The 20,898-nt window shown below is 41.9% G+C and overlaps 1 protein-coding gene across 6 annotated transcripts in view; it reads right to left on the minus strand.

The window, feature by feature from the left end:
* Nucleotides 1–8,516: 8,516 nt before the first annotated feature.
* hcn4 (hyperpolarization activated cyclic nucleotide-gated potassium channel 4) overlaps nucleotides 8,517–20,898 on the minus strand; it is a 64,435-nt gene continuing 52,053 nt past the window's right edge. For all 6 annotated transcript variants that reach the window (XM_046372592.1, XM_046372509.1, XM_046372244.1 and 3 more), the window contains 2 exons: nucleotides 16,103–16,267; nucleotides 8,517–14,199 (listed from right to left, as the gene is read on the minus strand). In XM_046372592.1, coding sequence (XP_046228548.1) covers nucleotides 11,888–14,199; nucleotides 16,103–16,267 — 2,477 coding nt within the window. In that variant the 3' untranslated portion in view covers nucleotides 8,517–11,887. The remainder of the gene's footprint in view (nucleotides 14,200–16,102; nucleotides 16,268–20,898) is intronic.

The following is a 20,898-nucleotide window of genomic DNA, read 5'->3' on the forward strand; positions in this document are numbered from 1 at the left end:
TTTCCCTGTGAAACACCTAAGGAGGAAACATCAAAGGTACAACAGCTCAGAAGGATCCACTTCTGCTAATGAAAGTGAATCATCCTTTACACAAATTAGCATCTGCTTTCTTCCTGTTATGTAAAGACTCTATAGCTTCTGTGAAACCCAGTGATGGCTGTTGATAATGATACAGACAGGTAGATTAAGTTTTCTTGGCTGAATCACAGCCAAATTCAGACAAATGATGGAAAATAATGTTTACAGAGCCCTGAAGCAGCTAGGAGTTATTACTGTACGGGGAGCAAAGGAGGACATTATGTGATAATGTTATTCAGCTTGTTGAACTGATCAACAAAATGATTGACTTTAACACACACTTTATTTCCTGTCGACAGCTGATAGTGGTTAGGATCCTTCCCTAACCTTGACTTTCTAGTAATTACCTAGACTGCTATGTTTCCCTAGCACCCCTCTGTGAGCTCGACACACGTTTGTTTTGTACTCAAACATTACAGAACAAATTGAAAGTTATTTAATCTGTTTTAAGGAAGAAGCTATGTCTTTGCAGATACATGCGTGATGCCACTTCTCTTCTTGGTTAAAGCTATGCTTCTTTGTCGCTGGACGTACATTACCTATGTAAGGGATGAAAAAAGTAATGTGATCTCACATGGGCTCTTTTCTTTTCTGAATGCAAGCTGTAAGGATAGAGGGTGTTGCATGCTGTACACTTAACAAGCCTTCAGGCAAGTTGTGATTGTAGCATATAGATATAAATACTTTTGACTGGAATTGGTTTAACTCATAGTGTCCATTATCTGCAGCAGCGCATAGCATTGTCATTAAAAAGGCTCTAAAAACCACCATATGTGCTTAAAAGGTGATGATATGTCTAAATTGTTTTTACAAATCATTTCTGCTGCCCCCAAGTGCCTAAAGAATATGTGTTGTGTCGGGGTGTCCTAAATTCTGCAACAGTGATTTGACATGATCTGTGAGGCACCAATTTGTTGCACTTTGTATTTTATGATGATGAATGAGACCTTTATTTAATGTTTCTCATCCAGTCATATGTCAGTTCTTACATACTGTATGTGCCAAGACAAATTCCTTGTATGTGTGAACATACGTGGTAATAAAACTGATTCTTATCCTGATGTGCCTCTGTTGCCTAAGGACTTCCGAAAATGGTACAACTTGGCATGCTGACAGGCAGAAGTAGATTGCTGCAGCACCACCTAAATGATCTGCACATCATTCACACGTCTAAAATGTTATGCGACTTTCTGAAGTCATATTAGTTAAAGCACAGAAATCATTTCAATGTGCCCTTTGCTGTGGCAGCCAAAAGAGGACCAGACCTGGTCAATAAGGAAAGTCAATCAGTGCAAAAGCGTTCTATAATTTAGAACATGTAGCCATTGAGTTAAACTTAATTAATTTTGCTCCAGGTCTCCATCTACCGTTCATTCTTCTGTATCCTCTGCCTCAATCCTTCCTCACCCACTCCTCTCCTCCTTTTTCCACAGTCCCCTCTTTGTGAATATCCAGTTGATTGTTCAACTAGCCTTTAAGCCTTATGGCGAGATCTATTTCTGGCTCTTAAGCACACTGGAGGTGGTCAGCGACAGGGATTTTTTTATGTTTCATAATAAGAAGTAAAAAAAATTTATTCAGTGAAAGGCCTTTCGGCCTTTCATTGTACTGAGGTCTAATGATCACAGATGATTCTGATTTCACTCGCCGCTGGCATATGTACCAGCTCTGCTGAGCTATATGACATAACATTACAGGCCACTTGACATGAGGAGCATGATTGCCACGCATGATCCATTTGTTACCTGGATGATTTGACATTTTGGTAATGAATTTGGCATCAGAGTGTACGATGCCTATTTGCTTGTTTGTTTGTTTCCCAATCCCACCAGTTAAGATATTCATTTACAGGTGAACCATGAATGTCAGCAGGGCCGGTGTATTGGCTGGCTGACTGCGAAACGGCTCCCATTCTGCTCAACAGATTGGCTCTTCTGCAAAATTATAACCAAGGGAGTCAGTAATGACACTCAAAAGATCTTAATTATTCTGAACAATGGCTAGTTCTGTACTCGTGTAATTAAGCCTTTCTAAATACATATGGTGGATAATAATTTGATCCAGGCTCCCCCAGGTCTTCATGACTGACTTTCACATGATTTTATCACCATCCATATAGTATGTGCTAATATTTATTTAATTTGCATAGCTAAAGAGAAAATGAGTCTGTTTTGTTGCTCTCTCTTAAGGCTGGAAGAGGAGCTATGGCAGGAACACAAACTTACCAAGACAGCCAATCAAGACGCTTCATTCTGAAGCCTGGCCACGGTTTAGTACAAGGCCATTTACTGTCAGAATTTAAACCCACATGATTTATGGTATGGCTGCCGTGGTCTGCGTTTCTGCTTTCTCTCCTTAGTTCAAAGGATGAGTCTGGCTGCAAAATACTCAAGGGCATGGGCTAATATGATAAACAGGGAACAGAGGCTGCAGGCGAGGGTTGATGCTTTCTGCTCACTAGCTTACCCTCACCCTGTGAATGGCAAGCGATGGCGTATGGTGAGGGATTCGATGTCTCTGGAGTCAACGGGGGGAAGAGGAATGAGAGGAAGGGAGATCCTTTCCCCCATCAACTCTCACGGGGAGAAAGGGGAGGAGGAGGAAGTGCAGGAGGATGGTATTGCAGGGATCACCAGACATGGAGGATTATAATTTCTAAAAATAAGAAAATTATATTTTCCTCTCCTTCAAATGAATTCCTCTGGGTTTCTTTTTATATGATTATTTTCAGAAGAGAGCGAAAGAGATTTTACGAACTATGCAGGAAACATCCACTGAACTATATAGCATGCTAATATATTCAGATGTAGTTAGTTCCTTTGCAAAATGCTGTTTATCAGGGAGACAAAACTTTATCAGCTTATTGTTGAGCATTTAAAAACCAAAAAACAAACAAACAAAAAACCCAGCACTAAACATCACTCTCCTTTAAATTAAAATCCCCAAAACATCCTCTGGAATATTTTACTCTCATGCCAGCAATCAGTTAAGCAGGGTAGGGATCATAGTGTGGAACTACCAAATATCACATTTTGGAATTAATATCTGCAATTCAATCTGAAGGGCTGATTCAGTATTTAAACATTTTATGAGCATTGCAAGATTGATTTAAGCCTCTCCTAGTCAGAAATAGGCAGCTAGCTGTATCAGGCTTGGAGAGTCTGTCTGTAGGGGAGATTGGCTGTGCTTAGAAACAAACATTTAGGACGGACTGTTAGCAGATGGCAGTGTGACAAGTTGAGCCACTTGTTCTTGTGTTGATGCATCACAGTGGGGTCACAGCTCAAGGCAGTACATCACATCAAAGTATGTCACTCTAAGTTCCGATTAACACTCACCCAATGACACAGGAATGACCAGAAAAGGTTAAAAAAAAAAAAGAGAGTGGAAATTACATGATGTACTATCAGTGTACAGTATAGTGTGAGAACAGTATGAATGTAGAAAGGAAAAAGTGCTCATTTAAATAAATACCACAACATAAGAAAACTATATTATAACTATCAGCAAAATACAGTATATATAAAAATGTCTGATAATGAGTGACAACATAATAAAACCCAGCTGTAGTGAGATAAATTATGTCTTAATTGGAGAGGTTCTGATCCCTTACAAATATTTTACATTAAGTAGCACTTAAAAGGTCCTTTTACAGCTACATATAAAATGTGCACAGTGTATGTACCGTACACAGCTTATAAATTCCAAATAGATACTTGAGGTGTACCTCAAAATTATACTGAAGTATAGTACTACTTAGTACGACTTAGTTATTTTGCACCACTTTAATACAGAGTCACAGTCATAAGCTAGTTAATAATACACAAGCAAATCCTTTTTGACAGAAGCACATTCACCACAGTGCTAATCACATTTCATATGTCTTCTTCCGTTGATGGGAACTATTACCTCGGTTCATGGGCTCATATTTTCAACTTTTATTTCTCATACCGACTCACTTAGTTTTGTCAGCACTCTCCTCCACCTAAGTAGGGCACATATGGCCCATTTCTGACCATCATGATTTTTCAGCAAGGGAGGAAAGGAGTGAGCAGAGGACCAGGGCTTTTATTTTTGGAGGGGGGTGGGGTGGGGATTGGCAGGACAAGAGGCAGAGTGAGGACATCAGGTTGGCAACCTGTGGCCATCTTTCTGATGTTATCCATGCGTATGCTTTCATGAACTTAATCCCAGGAGGCACACACACATACACAACTACAGAGTTACCCATGTGCATGGACACACACATACACACTGACACAAAAAGAAAACTTTCAGCCATGCGCATCAAAGGCTGGAGCACTGCAAAGTTGGCATTTGGACAATATTTGCGAACAAACTGGCAGATGTCAAAAGGCTTTGACGGCAGGGTTTTAGAGGAAAAAAAGCACTAATACGGATGTGCTGTAGTTACTGTGTGTGTTTTTGAGTGCTCTGTACCCTGGGCTGCCAAAAAATATAGTGCAAGGCCAGCATACCATGACTGTGAGAAGATATTGAAGTAAAAGCATTTTCCTTAAAAACAAATTTTCATCAGAACAGCTGCGTGAAATAGGGAAAAAGCATGAAAGATGTTATGTATAAAACAACGTAATGTTGTAATGTAATGTTTCTAATGCATTGACTTTATATAACAACTGTAGTTTTGATGCACTATTGCTTTGAACAGATCTTAGACTTTCAGGACGCTCTGGCTGACTGAAATCCACCCAAATCCCCATGTCCCTCTCATGAGTCACTATTAAAACATTTTAATTTAAGTAAAAGTCATGACATGCTTTCTCACAGTGTGAAATTGAAAGGGGCTGTTGTTGTTTAAAAAAAAAAAAAAACTTGAGATGCACGCATGTACAGTGCTTTAACCCTGAGGCCTGCAGGGTAATGGTAGGATTAATTACTTTTGAGTTTGACCCAAGGAGAACTAGAGCAGATTATCCCAGATGCTGCAGAGGAAGGCATTAGTGCTGGTTGTCCCTCTGTGGCAGCAGAGAGACAGCCACCTCAGCTGCTAGGATGTCACCATGACCCCGCTGATCTGGCCCGCTGCACAAAACCACACAGAAGCAGCATACGGGGGGGGCTCACGTGGCAGCAGGGGCCATGCACCCTTTGCGCCACGATTTTGCTTGCTGTTTTTGTCATGCTCAGATGCAGCACTGGAGCCTACAAGCCAGCTCCTATCCACTCCTCTCAGCAGGCAGGCATCAGAGGAGGAGAATAATGTGTAATTACAATAGACAATCTAAAACAAAGCCCTTCACTTTCAATGAGTTCCTCTTGGAGAAGGGAAGGTTACCTCAAGGGGGAATTCTAATGAAGCAGATGGCTGAGTGCTCACAGGGGCAGACGCTGACTGTCCTCCTTTTTACAGTCTGCCAACATTTCCAGTGTTTTGAGGAGATTCACCTGTCTCTTGACCGCTCTTTGTGTGCATCTGTGAGTGAATGCGTGTGTGTGTGTGTGTGCGAAAGACGTTTTCCTACTGACACCTCTCGCAAGATGAAGGGAAAAAATAATGAGCAACCTCACAAATTTGCTAAATCCTGCGCCCAGCTTCACACACAGGTAGTCGAAAAAAGTTAAACAAAAGCTGTGCCAGAATGCCCTAAAGAGTTCTGCATACTGCATTGTGCTACGTCTAAGCGACTATGTTCACATGCTGCATGCTCTAAATTGCACGTCACAGAGAGAAAAAAACACTTCAGGCAGGTGTTACTGATATTTTATTCTATACCGTTTTATTTCAGCCAGTATGTGTGCTTATCGACAATGCAGTTTTTGTCTCCTCCTTTCACAGCCACACAAACTACGAGCCACGGCTACTGTGGGTGTGGTTGTCGTGTGGGTCAGCGCAATGTCCTGCAGGTGCACATCCAGTCACACCATACCTGTACAATTTTCTTATTGCTTTTTTCCCCACAGTTTCTGTGTTAAACGCAGAAAAAAAATAAATATCCGTTAATCAATAGCAAAGCGGTCAAAATACTGTCCTCCTCAAAAGGTTGGATGTCCTCATAAGAAGTGTTGAACCAGTCACTGCCTTCATCAAACAAAAAGGTTAAGCCTTCAGGTAGAAAGTCTTGGTCGGTAGCATCATGTAAGAAAAATGTCCCACTCCTGCGCCGCATCAAAGTAGAGAGATTATACAATGCAAATGACATGTTCTCTTAAAAATCATGGACATGTTATGAACTCTGTACATACACACAGTTTGGTGAGCATTGCTTATCATTTCCTCTTATGGTGATGACATCACTTATTCTGAGAGTCTAAAATAAATACTTAAATATAAATAGGTTCTATGGAAATTTATAAATCTGTATAAGTGCCTTGTCAACATTAGTTCCCAACATCAGATTAAATGGAATTATAGTACATACTTCAGCAAATGAAAGACGGCTTTGAGAAGCAGGATTTTTTATGCAAACCTTCATCTCTTCAAATGAACGTGACCATTCGGTAGAGCAATCCCCCCGCCACCACCCCAACCACCCACACACACGCATGCCTGCACGCACATGCACTAATCCAGTGAAGAGCAGCCTCACCTTTGGCTTCAACACAGGATTTTCTGATCAGCTGCAAAACGGAGAAAAACATATGAAACCATATATTTTCAGAACCAAATCTAAGCATCTAATTTGTATATTCATTACATTACAGAACCAAGTCCAACTTTAAATATGAACAAGCTGTAAAGTAGGATGAATTGATGACTTTATATACAGCTAAAAAGAGAAACTTCTGCCACTTAGCTGTACAGTGCTGTTACCCTGAAGGATCTTTAGGTGATACAGACAGAGTGAATTTTATATGCTCCCTGCTGTTGCATGGTACCCTTAAACTGGGCCATATCTAGGTTACATTGCCCAACAGCTCACTTTGTGGTCAAAATAACATTACTGTCCTGTTATTCCATCTCACTGGAGCAGCAGCAAAAGAGGTCAGTTGTATTAGACGCTATGATAAACAGAACTTCCATCACATATAGCAATTTTCATATCATATCCAATCACTCTGAGGTACATTGTCATACGGAACACCTGATTCTGGTGCTTGTGTATGAAATAAATTGAGCGTTTGTGGAAGGGTAGGAGGAATTTGCGGTCATGAATGAATAAAGAGGGCCTCAGAAAAACACACGTGCCTTTTTCTCCCCCGAGAAATTGCAGGTTCGATTCTGCCGCTGCTACATCTAATCCTCAATCACAGCAAATGATTTCATTAGTTTGCATCACTGATTCACCAACCCATATTCATGGGCAAGTAGGGCAACACAAAAGGAGAGGGAGGCTAAGATTAGGCAGCAAAATTGGAAATGCACCAAACAGGGTGCATCTGGAATGCTGAGTTAAAGAAACAACTGTGAATTGGAAATGGTACAGAGGTGCCATGTGGAGCTCCACCAGATCTCTGTGATGGGGGCTGCACTAAAGCAACTTATAAACCAGCTGGCTGCTTCACGACACATCTACCTAGGGCCAACAGCAGGGCCAGAGCCAGGTACAGCACCAGGTTCCATTCTGAACACACATAGCCCTGACTTCGATCAAATTTAGTTAAAAAAGAGCAACCAATTCATACCAATAAAAATGTTAAAATAAAATAATAATAACTTAGAGGATCAAACACAAACATGTCAGGTCCTCTCCTGCTATTTCCTCTGAACTTATTTCTCAGCAGACTATAGGAGCCTGGAGTGTTTGGACGCAATCCTGGCAGTTAATGTGATCCCTCAGCTGCCCCTCATTGCTATTTTCCTCTGTTGCATGCTGCCATTTTCTTCTCATATTTAGATGGGTGACACAGAGAGACATAATGAAAATAGTTCCCTGCATAAGCAAGTGAGTCACAATTGGCTTTCTTTATTCGCTTTTTCAAAAGACACAAAGTTTTAAAGCCTCCTTATCTAATTCCCAGCTGATTCCTCTAAAAAACAGTCTCTATACTATGTTACACTAAAGATGAAGCTGCAGCAAATAGTCTGGAAGGATGGAAATAGCAAATCCCCTTGAAGACTAAACATTGCTCTCAGGTGAAAATCTTGTCACTCCAATTTCAGTTATTTTTGTGTCTTTACTTGGTATGAAGGATTACAGGATCTTCTGAGTTAAGATAATTATTATGAAGCTCATTTTAATTTCCATTACATAAGTTCAAGGCTGCATCAATCAAAAACTGCTTTTCTGAATTTCATAAAAAATGGCAGGTTTCTTAAATAAAAAGTTTAAGACAAGAGATTCTGCAACGACATCATGCAGATTTTGTCTGTTGTCTGGCTGACAGTGACAGATTCAGCTGACACATTGTGTACCCAATCCTCCCCTAAAGTTCATAGTGATGATGGACCCGAAGTTTCGGCCAACTAATCACTTCCTATCTCACAGTAAGTTAAAGGCTGGTCCTCCCTGTCCCACCCTCCTCCTGTAGTGTCCAGCCCCAGTCAGTGACCTTGCCAGGCAGCAAGGGAAACAGAGTAACATAAACACATAAATACTAGCTTCAAGCTACATAGCTACACTCATAACTTTCCCTCATATCCTTCCAATCGATACCACACTGACAAACATCCACTAGCACTCAGGAACAACCATGTAGACAGAGGCTTGTAGCATACAAGTCCCCGAGAAACAATTACCCCATCAGTTTGAGCACCCCATAGGGGGCCTGTCTACCTGCCTACCCCCGTGGCTCAAAGTCTGACTATATCATTCTGTCAGTCCATCAATGTTTTCTCACATCTACACTTACTTGTCTTGCTGACTGGCATCAAACTGTTCTCCAACTCCTCACCTTCATAAGGTTATGTTGTGAGGGGAAAAAGGGGAATTTTGTCCTGATGTGCGAGGCACAGCATTCTGCTTTTGTGCAGTGCAAGGCTTGCAGGTACAGGAAGACCAAGGTCTAAATGCCCACACTGTGTGTAGACAATGAGTATTCCAGAGGTGAAACAGTTGTGTTTACTTGATGTGTCGCAGAGATTATAAGGTCCAATACAAGTTTTGATCTATTATTGATTCACCTATGGTATTTAATTCAAGAGTCATACTGTAATGATAAGCCAACTAATTGAGTTCTTTCTGTGTTCCCTTCCCGTCTGCCTTGTCCAATTCTCGAGCAACCCCACTGCACAAGTACACTACGCTGTTTTGCCCGACATGCATTTCCAAGGTATTTTTGAATCAGCCACGCCTGTAGAGACGAGTGTCTGTATGACTGGGGCCTGACACATCTTCAGTTGTGTTCCTTATAATACAGTACCAGTACAGAGAGTTCCTTTATTTTCATTATGCTGTTATTTAATGATACCCAAGTATCTTCTGATGGTATTAATGGACCCAGTGATGTACAAGTGAAACCATTTCTACATAGTGCAAGTTGCTTGTGATCAAAGACTGATTTTTTTTAATGAACAAAATAATTTTAATGGACAACATAATAATAAAAAAATAAAATATTACATTAATTACCCAAGCCCAGTGCATGTGTTCATGTCTTTAAAAAAAGGGGGAAAAAGAAACGTAAACACAAAACATTAAATTCCAATAAATTCCTAAGAACTACTGGCTGTAGCTGAGCTAAGCATATTCAGCTCAGCTACTGGAAAATCAATTAGTAACAGATTTGCTTACAGCAAATTCAGTTGAGGATAATTTGAACCACATAAAATACTGTGGATGGTGTGTGCATGTCTGTAAATGTGCATCTGTGCAGCTGTGTGTCATGTCATGTGTATTGCTATACCTTATTATGGGGACATCTGGGAACTGTAATGAGGGGAGAGCATGGTCACTGTGCACCTCTGTGTGTGATAGCCGGCATGGGTCAAGGGATTACAGACATGTCTTGTTAAATTAGGCTGCCGTGGCTGAGTGCTGTGACTGAGTTAGGGACTCAGCTGTCTGAGGGGAACCCGGGTCTGTTTTGGTGATGAGCTATGGATAGTCATGTAGAAGCATATCACTGTCCCTCTCCTTTGGGGGTTTGATGATACCTTTCTCTACTGTGTATTCAGTTTCTTGACCCATGTAAAGCTCTGTATTCCCATCTTTGATTTTGAACAGCAAAAACAGCTAAATCTACACTAGCTCCATGAATGTACTGTATATTTTATGAATTTAGAAACACCTGCAGATTTTTGGATAATATGTGGTACATTTAAACATGTTCACTCTGCCATTGTAAAGTCTTTCCTATGCTTTCATGTTCTAATGGTAAGAAATTTCTGAGTTACAGAAGCAGCACAACAGTACAGAAATGCTTTATGGACGATGCGTAGTAAAGAGTTGAGCTGTTTTAGGCAACTTACTGAGTCATCCACACAGTCTTACAATAATTTAGTCAGTACTGGTTCTGTGTCTTCCAAAAGGACACTTTGGCAGGAAAAATGGCTGCTGATGATAATGTCTGTTAAAGATATTGAACCACTGACCTTTTAAGTTATGGAACAGTCTGTTCTGGGGCACTGTGCCTTCAGTGCATCTACCCAGCAATAGTACTGACTGTAAGCAACAACAGATGTACATACAATAAACATCTCAAACTCACTGGCCTTCAATGAGAAAACATGTTAAAGTTGACCATATAGCAGCTACACCAGAAGAAGTAATGCACATATCAAGTGGCAAATTTTCATTCCCAGCACAGATTTCAGATATTACAGAATGTGCACTCTATGCACTGTACTTACTCGATGGGATGAGAGAGTCTAGTTTAGGGACTATTGTGTATTTGACAATTTTGATTTTCAAAGGTCTGAGTGCTACACAATGCAACAAACAAGCTGTGGTTAATGGAAGTCCTAGTTTTTATGTAAAAAAGGCAAACATACCGATCACGGATCCACGGAAAAGTCTTGCCTTGCATCTGACTGTTCCACTGAATCACATGCTTATTCTTATTAACACTCAAACATTAACAGTTGCACACAGTCAGGAAGAAAAACGACACATGCTTTCTATGCAATAGCGGCATGGGCTTGGAAGACAAAGTGAGCTTGTTAGGACATGGTTGAGGACTCTGCAAAAAGCCAGTCACTCACATACTATCAGGTCTCAATATTGAGATGGAGGGTAGCTCGCTGAACCCCTCTCCCCCTGCTTCAAAAGTATTATTAGGACAAAGTGGTATAAAATAAGGATTGACAAGAGGTGAATTATTACCCCAAGGGAAAAGTTTTTTTGGTTTCCTAAAATCTCTTCTCCATCTCTCATAAGGTTTTGAAAAGTTTATACAGAGGATAAATAAGTACAATCTAATAGATACACTTTAGGATCAACAATATGTGATCCTGAACGAGATGCTACAAGAGTCAGCCTGCCTCGAAGCATGTCGTTTTAGCTAAAAATGTAGATATTTTCTGAAACACACAAAAAGCCTTTATACATGCAGGTGTTAGTGCATAGGTTCCTGCTGAAAAAGAGTATTATTGTGTAGTCTGTTGAATTTTCTTCCTAAACAACACCAGATGAATTTGGCATAGTTTTAGAGATTAACAAAATGACTGTCCTTTAAATGGAGATCATTTTTCACACCCTCCTAGTCCTTGATTAACTTATTTCAATATATCTCTATCTATATACAGTATGCATGAATAAAAAAAGAGGACAATGCATAAAACAAATACAGAGAATCCTAGAGCTCAGAGTTACCTGGTCAAGTCTCTTTTAAATCACAGTAAATTTAAGATCCTGGTAAAATGACAGTTGGAACACAGTGAAGTCTGAAGACAGAAAGAAAAGAATGCCACACATGAACATAGTTTGTGTGTGTTTCAGTTTTGAGGAGCACAGGAGGGTGTGATCAATCCTCACAAATTGGAAGGGAGTTTAGAGCGGACAGTTTGAGGTTCTAGATCTGATGAGTAGGCAGCAGAACCCCTCCGTAGAGGCAAGGCCGGCGAGGCCCCAGGGGACTGAGTCTGGTGAGGGTGCCCTGGAGACATCTGGACTGGAGGAGTCATGCGCCCTGGCACTGAGCTACAGGGTTTGGGCACAAGCGTGGGTGAGGAAAAGGGTGAAGGGTAAGATCTGGTTTCCACAGAAGAGCGAGTAGTATGGTGGCCCAAGGCCTGAGCCACCTCTTGGGGCAGAGATGGGTGTGAGCTGGATAAAAGCTTTAGGTCCTCGGAAAAGCGGCCCAGTGGAGAATCTCTCCCTGTTGGGTGTGGTTGGCTTGGAAGCTGTGAAGGGAGAGAAGACTGAAGCATGAGCAGAGAATTGTGGGATCCTGTGGCACTGGAAGGGTCGCTGTAGTGGAAAGTCCTGCCTGCCACTGGGCTTTGAATAGTGGGGCTGGGGGCAACTGGAGTAAGGCATGGGGAGGCGTTTGCTGAACCATACTGTGCCAGGGAAGCCAAGGCAGACCTCTCCAGGGACATCTGGTGAGGCAGGAATCCAGACTGGAGGCCTGCCAGGCTAAACTGACTAAGGGCAGATGGGGAGCCCTCAGCTGGCTGCTGGCTGTGCTGTCCTCTACAAGAGGATGGGGAACCTTGTGGAGGGGAATGAAAGAGGTTTAAGCCACTGGTAGTCCTGCCTCCCCCAGCAAACTGCTGCAAAGGAGCCACCTGAGGAGGCTTGGGAGGTGGCTGACAATGGAGAAGCTGGCCAGGCATATTGCTGGACGAGCCTGTGGATATAGGACTCTGACAACAGGAGGAACTAATAAGTCCAGTGGTAATTCCACCAGAAGTCCCACCTACAGGACAAGCTATAGACCCTCCTATATGGCTCCCTACTGCTCCAGCTGTTGCTCTGCCAACATGTCCTCCAATCACCCCACCCCCTGGTCCACTTGAACCTTCGCTATTATGGCTAGTTGTTGATCCAACAGAAGCCCTTCCCAGTGATCCTCCAGGATTCAGTATCATTGAATCACCAGAAACCCCTCCAAGTGAATCCCCTGAGGCCCCTGCTGTCAATCCCCTAGAAACCACTGCCACCGAGCCAGCAGAAGCCCTCCCTAATGATCCTCCAGTGGTTGTCACTACCAGTGAGTCTCCAGAAGCCCCTCCCACTGATTCCCTAGATGATCTTCCCACTGATCCTCTCGAAGTCCCTCTAATTGATCTTCTGGCTACATCCCCTATTGGCCCACAGGTAATGCTCCCCACTGATGAACCTGATGCCCCACCTGCTAACCTGCCACAAGCAGCACCCATTGATGTTTCAGATATCCCTCCCATTGATTCCCCTGAGATCTCACATACTGATCTGCCAGTAGCTCCTCCCAGCCCAAAGTGTCCCCCAGGAGTTGTTTCTGTCATTCCCGTTGTAAAGTCTTCTCCAGCCCAAGCAGTATCTCCTCCAGTGGCTCCTTCTACAGACCCTCCAACTGCTCCACCTGAAGACCATCCTGTAGCACCACCACAGGCTCCAACTGCCCCTCCACTTATTCCTGACCCTGTGCTTCCACCTGTAGATCCTTGGTGAAAGAGGTTTGAGAGAGGTGGGGTGCTGGAACGAAAGGACTGTTGATGCTGTGGTTGTGGGTGTAACTGGGCCATGCTAGATGAGGGTGAACCAGAGGAAGAGAATAGTCCAAAGGGGAAAGCAGAGGCCCCTCCTCCACTAGACCCAGTCCCAGCTCCACTAGGTCCATGCTGTTCTTCACTACCTGAGGTCTGTTTGCTAGACCCGGCTACCCCTGTACCTGACATCATGTGGTGGGCTCGAAAGGAGGCAAGCAATGGCATGTCCGCTCCAGTGCACAGTTTAGAGGGTGTGCTAGAAGGAGAGTCCCCAGTAGAGCCTGGTGCTGTGGATGGAGGAACAAATGTGTGGAACTTCTTAAGCCGACTGGTAGGATCCTTTAGGGACCCCAGAACAGAAACCGGAGGCCTGAAGAGAGTTGGTGGAAGATGGGGATGATGTGTCAGGGCAATGGCTACTGAGGTGGTGGCCGCTGCTGCCTGGAGAGGGGCTTGGATGAGGGGGGCCCAGATGACAGGAGTAGGTGAGGGTGGTGTCTGGGGTGGGACATTCTGCATGAGGTGGGCACAGTGGGCCATGTCCCTGTCATGCTGCACAATCTGCTGGATAATCTCATTTTCCTGGTAGTTGAGTACACCAGAGCTGAGGTCGTGTTGTACCTTGTGTTGAAGAATTGAGTTTTTCTTGCCTGTGAGAGCACACACACATACAAACACATAAACAGATACATAGAGAGTGACAAGTGAGAGAAGAAAGACATAAGAGGAGAATGAGCATAAATCTTGTAAGTAGTTAGAACATTGACAGTTGGGTGTGCTTGAGTAACCACACTATTTTCCAACAACCTTTTCCAATAAAAGAAGCTAGCAAAGAATAAAGGAGAAAGAAATTTATGCATACTTAAATAACAAAAGTGGAAAAATGGAGGACAAGAAATTTAAGAATGAGACAAGGAGATGAAGTCAAACCATAAAAGAACATAGAATAAAAGGAAGACAGAAGGGCGATAACTGCCCAGAGACAGAAGCGTGGATGAATGACAGCCTAATGTGTAGGTGGTGTAGGTCTGACAACTCTTACTGTGATAGAGCAAACATTGTACTACTGGGTGAAGGTTCGGCTTGGGATAGAGTGTGAGCTGTAGTGAGATAATAGGTCAACGGGCCAACAACTATCTCTTTGGCATCATATTTTTTTTCCTGTTACCTGTTGGCTGAACTTGGCTAAACTTGGGAACTTGTTCTAAATTGTTCAAGTGCTGCAAGTCAGTGGGATAAGCCATCTCACAACAAAAAAGTATTAGCAGAAAAAAATGTCTTTTTCACAGGTTTTTATTTTCACAAATGCTTGCTCCTTGTTCTTTGTGTTCCATCACTTTCCACCCTGGGAACACATGTACTCAGAAGTCCCTGTGAGTTGTGCACAAGTTCAAATAGACAAGTTGCAGTTGCATAACTAAGACAGACAGACTAACTGTTGACCCAATGTCAATGTCACCCAAGACAAATGTGTGCAACTTTGACTGCACAGTCCATTAGTCACTGTTGAATGGTCACACTAGCAATGACAGGGTTAATTCACATGAGTGCCATTTTCAATTTGGTGCTAACAAAAGGCTGTGAAATCAGATGATATTGTATATGCAATTAGGCCAAGATCAATCTCTCCATTTTCTGTTATGTCTGGTGGTAAATTGGAGATGGAGGTGTTGCATTGAGGTATTGTATCTACATTTGGCTTGACCCTGGCACACCTGACCCTTTACCACTTGCACACCTCCAGTAAAACTATGCAAGTCCATCAAGTCAGTAATTCATTCATGGATCATTGCTGTGTAAGTGATTGTATTAGGGAAGAAGGGTGTGCATGAGAGTCAAGCCCAGGAGAAAGGACACACGCGGGAAATGTTTCTCACAGAAACGTTGCCCATAATACTCAGCCCACCACATCTTTTCAAAGCAGTCATTTTCTACAAAGAGACCCCCTAAAGCAATTTCTCTATCTTCTATTCTAAACATAGCTGAGGATAAAACAGAGCATGCAGTGATGGCTGAGTGATGATACAGGCGTGCCTTTCATTGTGAATTTTTCATCTGCTCAGACTGGGCCTAGGAACAGTGATGGATACGGAGAGAATGTCAATTGTATGCATAAGAGAAGTGAGGGATTTCAAAACCAGAGCTCTATCTGCATGTCTATATGCAGATCACTTTGAAAGTAATTTCAGTCATTGAGTGTCAGTGAGAAAATTTCTTACAGCACTAAAGCTTTGCCTGAGAGCTTTGACTCTGGTATGAAATATCTGTGTTATTCCTATTAGTGTCAGTGCATACACACACCTGAGTAAATAAAAGCAGACAGTAAAACAGAGATACAGTGATCCTCTCCAGTAGTAAAGTCTAGTTACTGATGTGCTAACTGGGTAAAATGAGATTAAAAATAAGCTTTATTTGCACATGTTAGAATGTTTTAATGTTTTTTCTGACGCCAACTGTGGTCAGTATGTCTTGATAAAAGTTGGTGGTATTTTGTTTAAAGAACAAAATTCAAGAATTCCCTTTGCAACTGTTGTTTAAGTTTTACTCTCTTACCAATACGGTCCAGCCTGTCCAGGGCAACAGTCTCAAAGGCTCGTCTCATCATGGGATACTCTTCCAGCACTTCATTGAAATTGTCCACAGACAGCGAGTACAGACGACAATACGTGTCTGCTCGGACACTGGCTGTCCTTCTGCCCCGCGTCAGCAAACAAATCTCTGCGACAAGACACAGCAGAAAAGAGTCATCAATGTTAAATCCAGGACTTATACAACTGTTACAACTACAGATTTTTCCATCTGTGAAAGACAATCCCTCTATTACAAACAGTCACTTCAATAATTTTAGGCTTCATCTTAGCTGAGCAGAACCAGTTTCGAGAGGGGTATTCAGTCATTTCAAATCTCTGAAACAGACATACTCTTTGGTTTTAACTGCCCTCTCCACACAAAACGCAACCAACTGCAATGATTTCCATAAATATTAATAAGTATTTTTCACACTTAAGCCAGCCTACACTAAAATAAAACATCTTACCAATAAAATGTATTTGACTAAGGACAAGTATGTTTTTGTATATTGAACAAAGTATCTCACCTTTAGATCAACTTCTCCACTTACTATTACACCTCTGTAATTTTTGTTTAAATCTTAACATGACCTCAAGAGCAGGATGTTAAAGAACCCACAGAAAAACTGTTCAGTGCCAACTGTGAAGAAGTTGCGAGGGAGTCAAAAAGTTTCTGATGAGCCATGATGAAACAACATGGGTATTAGCGTAGCCACTTGCCCCACTTTCTTCTGTGTACCAGTAGTACTTTTCAGATTTCATGGCTTTCACTCCCATGGTCCCAAATGTAAAGGCTTTTGTTGTAATTTAGACTTTGCTGAGTTTTCTGCTGGCACCAACCACCTCCAAAATGTAACAAGTTATATAAAGATATAGTGGAAGAAAGGCGTCACTCTTCTGCCACGTGTGTTCTATGGGTCTGTTCTATGCTAAAACTAAAGCTCACATTCTGCTGCATCTGTACCACTGATGGCTGTTTCACAAACCAACTCAAAGAAAAACACAGACACAACCAGAGTTGCATGTAATACTGTCTCTGTGATTGACTCAAACTAGAGGATAAACTTGCCAGAAAAGCAATGGAATCCATAATAACACCAGGCTGGCTGCATGTACAGTGCATCCGGAAAGTATTCACACCTCTTCGCTTTTTCCACATTTTGTTGTGTTTTCCCTCAAAATTCTACACAAAAAACCTCATAATGAAAAGGTGAAACAAGCTTGCTTGGTTTTTTTGCAAATTTACTAAAAATGAAAAACAAAAATGTAACATGTGTCAGGTCTCTCACTGTTTGACTTCCTGTTTTATTTTTTAGGATTCCTTCATTTCCTGTTGGTGTTTTTATTTTCGTTTGGTTGTCTATTGTTTTCACCTGTGTCTCATTAGCCCCTGTTGTCAGATCGTCTGCCTCCATATGAGTAGCTTTATGGCAATTTCTCCTCGTGTATACACCTTCAGTCTAGTTTGTCTTCCTCGTGTTTTTGACTCCTGCCTTTTTCGACTACCCCTCAGCCTAGTGTTTTTGTACCTGTGCCTGTGTTGACTGCCTTTTTGTGTACTGACTTTGGACTGAATAAACCTCCCCGCACGCCTACTTGTCTCTGGTCTCTGTGGGTCCAACCCAGTCTGTCTAACCCTGACAACATGTACATAAGTATTCACACCCTTTGCCATGACACTCAGAATTGAGCACGGGTGCATCCTGTTTCCATTGATCATCCTTCAGAGGTTTCTACAACTTGAGTTGAGTCCACTCGCCTCCATAATCCGCAAGTGGAAGAAGTTTGGAACCACCAGCACTCTATATATAGCTGTCCGCCCAGCTAAACTGAGTGATCGGGGTAGATGGGCCTTAGTCAGGGAGGTGACCAAGAACCCAGTGGTCACTCTGATAGAGCTCTAGCGTTGCTCTGTGGAGAGGGGAGAACCTTCAAGAAGGACAACCATTTCTGCATCACTCCACCAATCAGGCCTGTATGGTAGAGTGACAGAAGCCACTCCTCAGTAAAACGCATATGAAAGCCAACCTAGGGTTTGCCAAAAGGCACCTGAAGGACTCTCAGACCACGAGAAACAAAATTCTCTGGTCTGGTGAAACAAAGATTGAACTCTTTGGCAAGAATGACAAGCATCATGTCTGGGGGAAACCAGGCACTGCCCACCACCGGTTTGATTTGAGTTTCCATAGCAGTGTGTCTTCAGATGCTGCTTTCTTTCTTTTTTTTGCAGACCTTACTAAGTGAATAATACATGCATTTATTTTGGTCTGAGATGCTGCTGCTGTAGCGCAATATCTAGTGGCAGTAAATGCTGTATGTTTCACTTTCAAAGACAATTCATGAAGTTAATTTTCTTGATTTTATATGAAGACATTTTAAGACTTTTTAAGGAGCTGAGGGAGCTCTGACTACTCAAGTGAGATGTGTGTATGTGAGAACCTGTTTCTGCACATGGTGTGTGTGTGTGTTTGCGTGCACACAAATGTACGTGAATGTACTATATTTGTATGAATGCATGCCAGTATTTTATTCATGAGAGCAAGGCAGTATAGGAAAGTGTGGGGACCACCAGGGTCTGGTGAAAACAGGCCATATTCTATACTGTATACTTTATACCCAAATACGCCAAAGTCACTTAACCCATGTCCACATAAATGCAAACATACATACAATATATTGCATTTTATAGATGTACGCAGTACATTCATACAAATATATTTCTCTCTATTGTCCTTTACTTATGGTTTACCTTTTTAGATAATGCACATCTATAAAATGTTGGTATTTGTGGGTTTTGTATTCACATTTCTCTAGCCTGCAGCCAAATACACAACAAGAGTTTCCTTATACAGCACAGTGAAATGGGACATGAACTCCATCATGTTGTTCATCAGCCATGGACTGACTACAATCTTGTCTCTAGGATGTCACAGTTTTGTTGATGTTTAATACATATACTAGGAAGCAGTGTGAAAAACCAAGACATCTTGGGCAATTTGATGTCAACAAGAGTGTAGGAGTTGGTCTGGTTACCGTACAAAATTTAGTCAAAGAAGTCAAATGCAATTTGACAATGCAAACCACTTACAGCAGAAACTGCAGATGGAAAACTTTCTGTCTAGGATAGTCATGTCAGGCAGCTGCATAAGGAGTTAATTAACTGAAAGGGAAAGTCTTTCAGTTAATTAGCCTCAGCATGCTCGCTGTTGCTGATGACGAATGCTGGTAAGCACCAGATATTTACCATTTACTCTGCATCAATGACATAATCAGAATGATACCTCTATATATACTGCGCCTATATGTATGTATGTATATATGTGTGAGTGCATGGAGGAACTGCAAAGACATTTCTCAGTACGATAAAAGTAAATAAACACCACTAATAAACATGGCCTCAAAATTCCCATGGAACTGAGGTACATTATATGTAGCAATCACTACACAGTGATGGTATGCACTGCATTTGACTACACAGGACTTTATATTTTCCTGATCACTGAGTGTAAAGTGGTTATGATTGTGTGCGATGGTTTGAAAAATGAGACAGTGGAACAGATAACTGGAGAATGCATGAATTGACACAACAGTGAATGAGGAGCATGTACTCTATATGAAACATAAGAATAACCTCATTGTAGAGTGTTACTGTTTGTGTGTTGATGTGTGTGAAAGAGATCACGGGTGAATGTGAAAGACAGTAAAAATACCATGCTCTTCTGTGTGCGTGTGTGTGTGTATACACTGTGTGTTTGCACATGTATTTGTGCTCTGTGAGTGTGTGCAAGCAGGGCAGCCCTGGCTGTAGTTGTGCTGGGGGTCCATTTCCCACAGCACTGCTCTAGTAATCCCCTCTGGAGAAGAGTATTGCAGCTCTGTATTAAATCCTCTTGTCCTGGCTTTCTGGATGAAGCCAATACGGCCAAGATGAGGCAGTGAGCTGCAGTGAGCCCTCTGGCCTCATCTAACTGTCTTAGCAGAGAGCAAGTGAAGCCCAGACACTTAGTGGTGCCATCTGAACGACAAGCGTGGGAAAAAAAAAGCTATGGCAAGGTTTGGGTCTGGTACAACCCACTCTAAGCTAAACAATAAGATATTAGAGGACATGTTGGAGTGAAGAACAGTTAATGCAGGTGGTTGTCCTGAACCTCAACATGTTTCTGAATATCAGGAATTGAAACTGACATCAAAATAAAGTAGCTTGCTGTAAGTAGAGAACATTTATAGTGGATTTCACACAAAATGGTAGATGTTTTATGGAAGGAAGTGAATTGTTCAGTGATGGGCTCCACAGATTGCATCCAAGACTGGTCTGACAAAAAAATCACTATATCTACACTCACCAAATTGTAACTAATTTAAAAGCAGCAATGCTTTTTTGAAAAAAAAATCTGCATTATTTATCATTCTGAAATTGTATTTTATTGTGCTTTATTAAGCCTAGTCATTCATTTTCATTCAGGGATATTAAATGACTGGGGGCCTTGAAACCCTAGGCAGATGACTGGTGGTGGATTGGAATTGGGGGTGTTGCTTAGGGCCCCACTGCTTACTTATGTCTCCTGTGACTCATCACAGTGCTCCCCAAATCCTGCATGAAATCATGGAAAGGATTTAGTTGATGTAGTGTGGCCTGTATTCTGTAGGGGGCATGTTTTCTCCTATAATTGACTCCCACTTCTACAATTATCCATTTCCTCCAGTACAAAATTGTGGGCCTTGTAACCTCAAATTAGCAGTTCTAAGTTATAACTATAAGTTATATTGTCATGACAAAAA

The sequence above is a fragment of the Scatophagus argus genome, chromosome 1 (genome assembly GCF_020382885.2).
Source record: "Scatophagus argus isolate fScaArg1 chromosome 1, fScaArg1.pri, whole genome shotgun sequence".
NCBI classification, from domain to species: domain Eukaryota; kingdom Metazoa; phylum Chordata; class Actinopteri; family Scatophagidae; genus Scatophagus; species Scatophagus argus.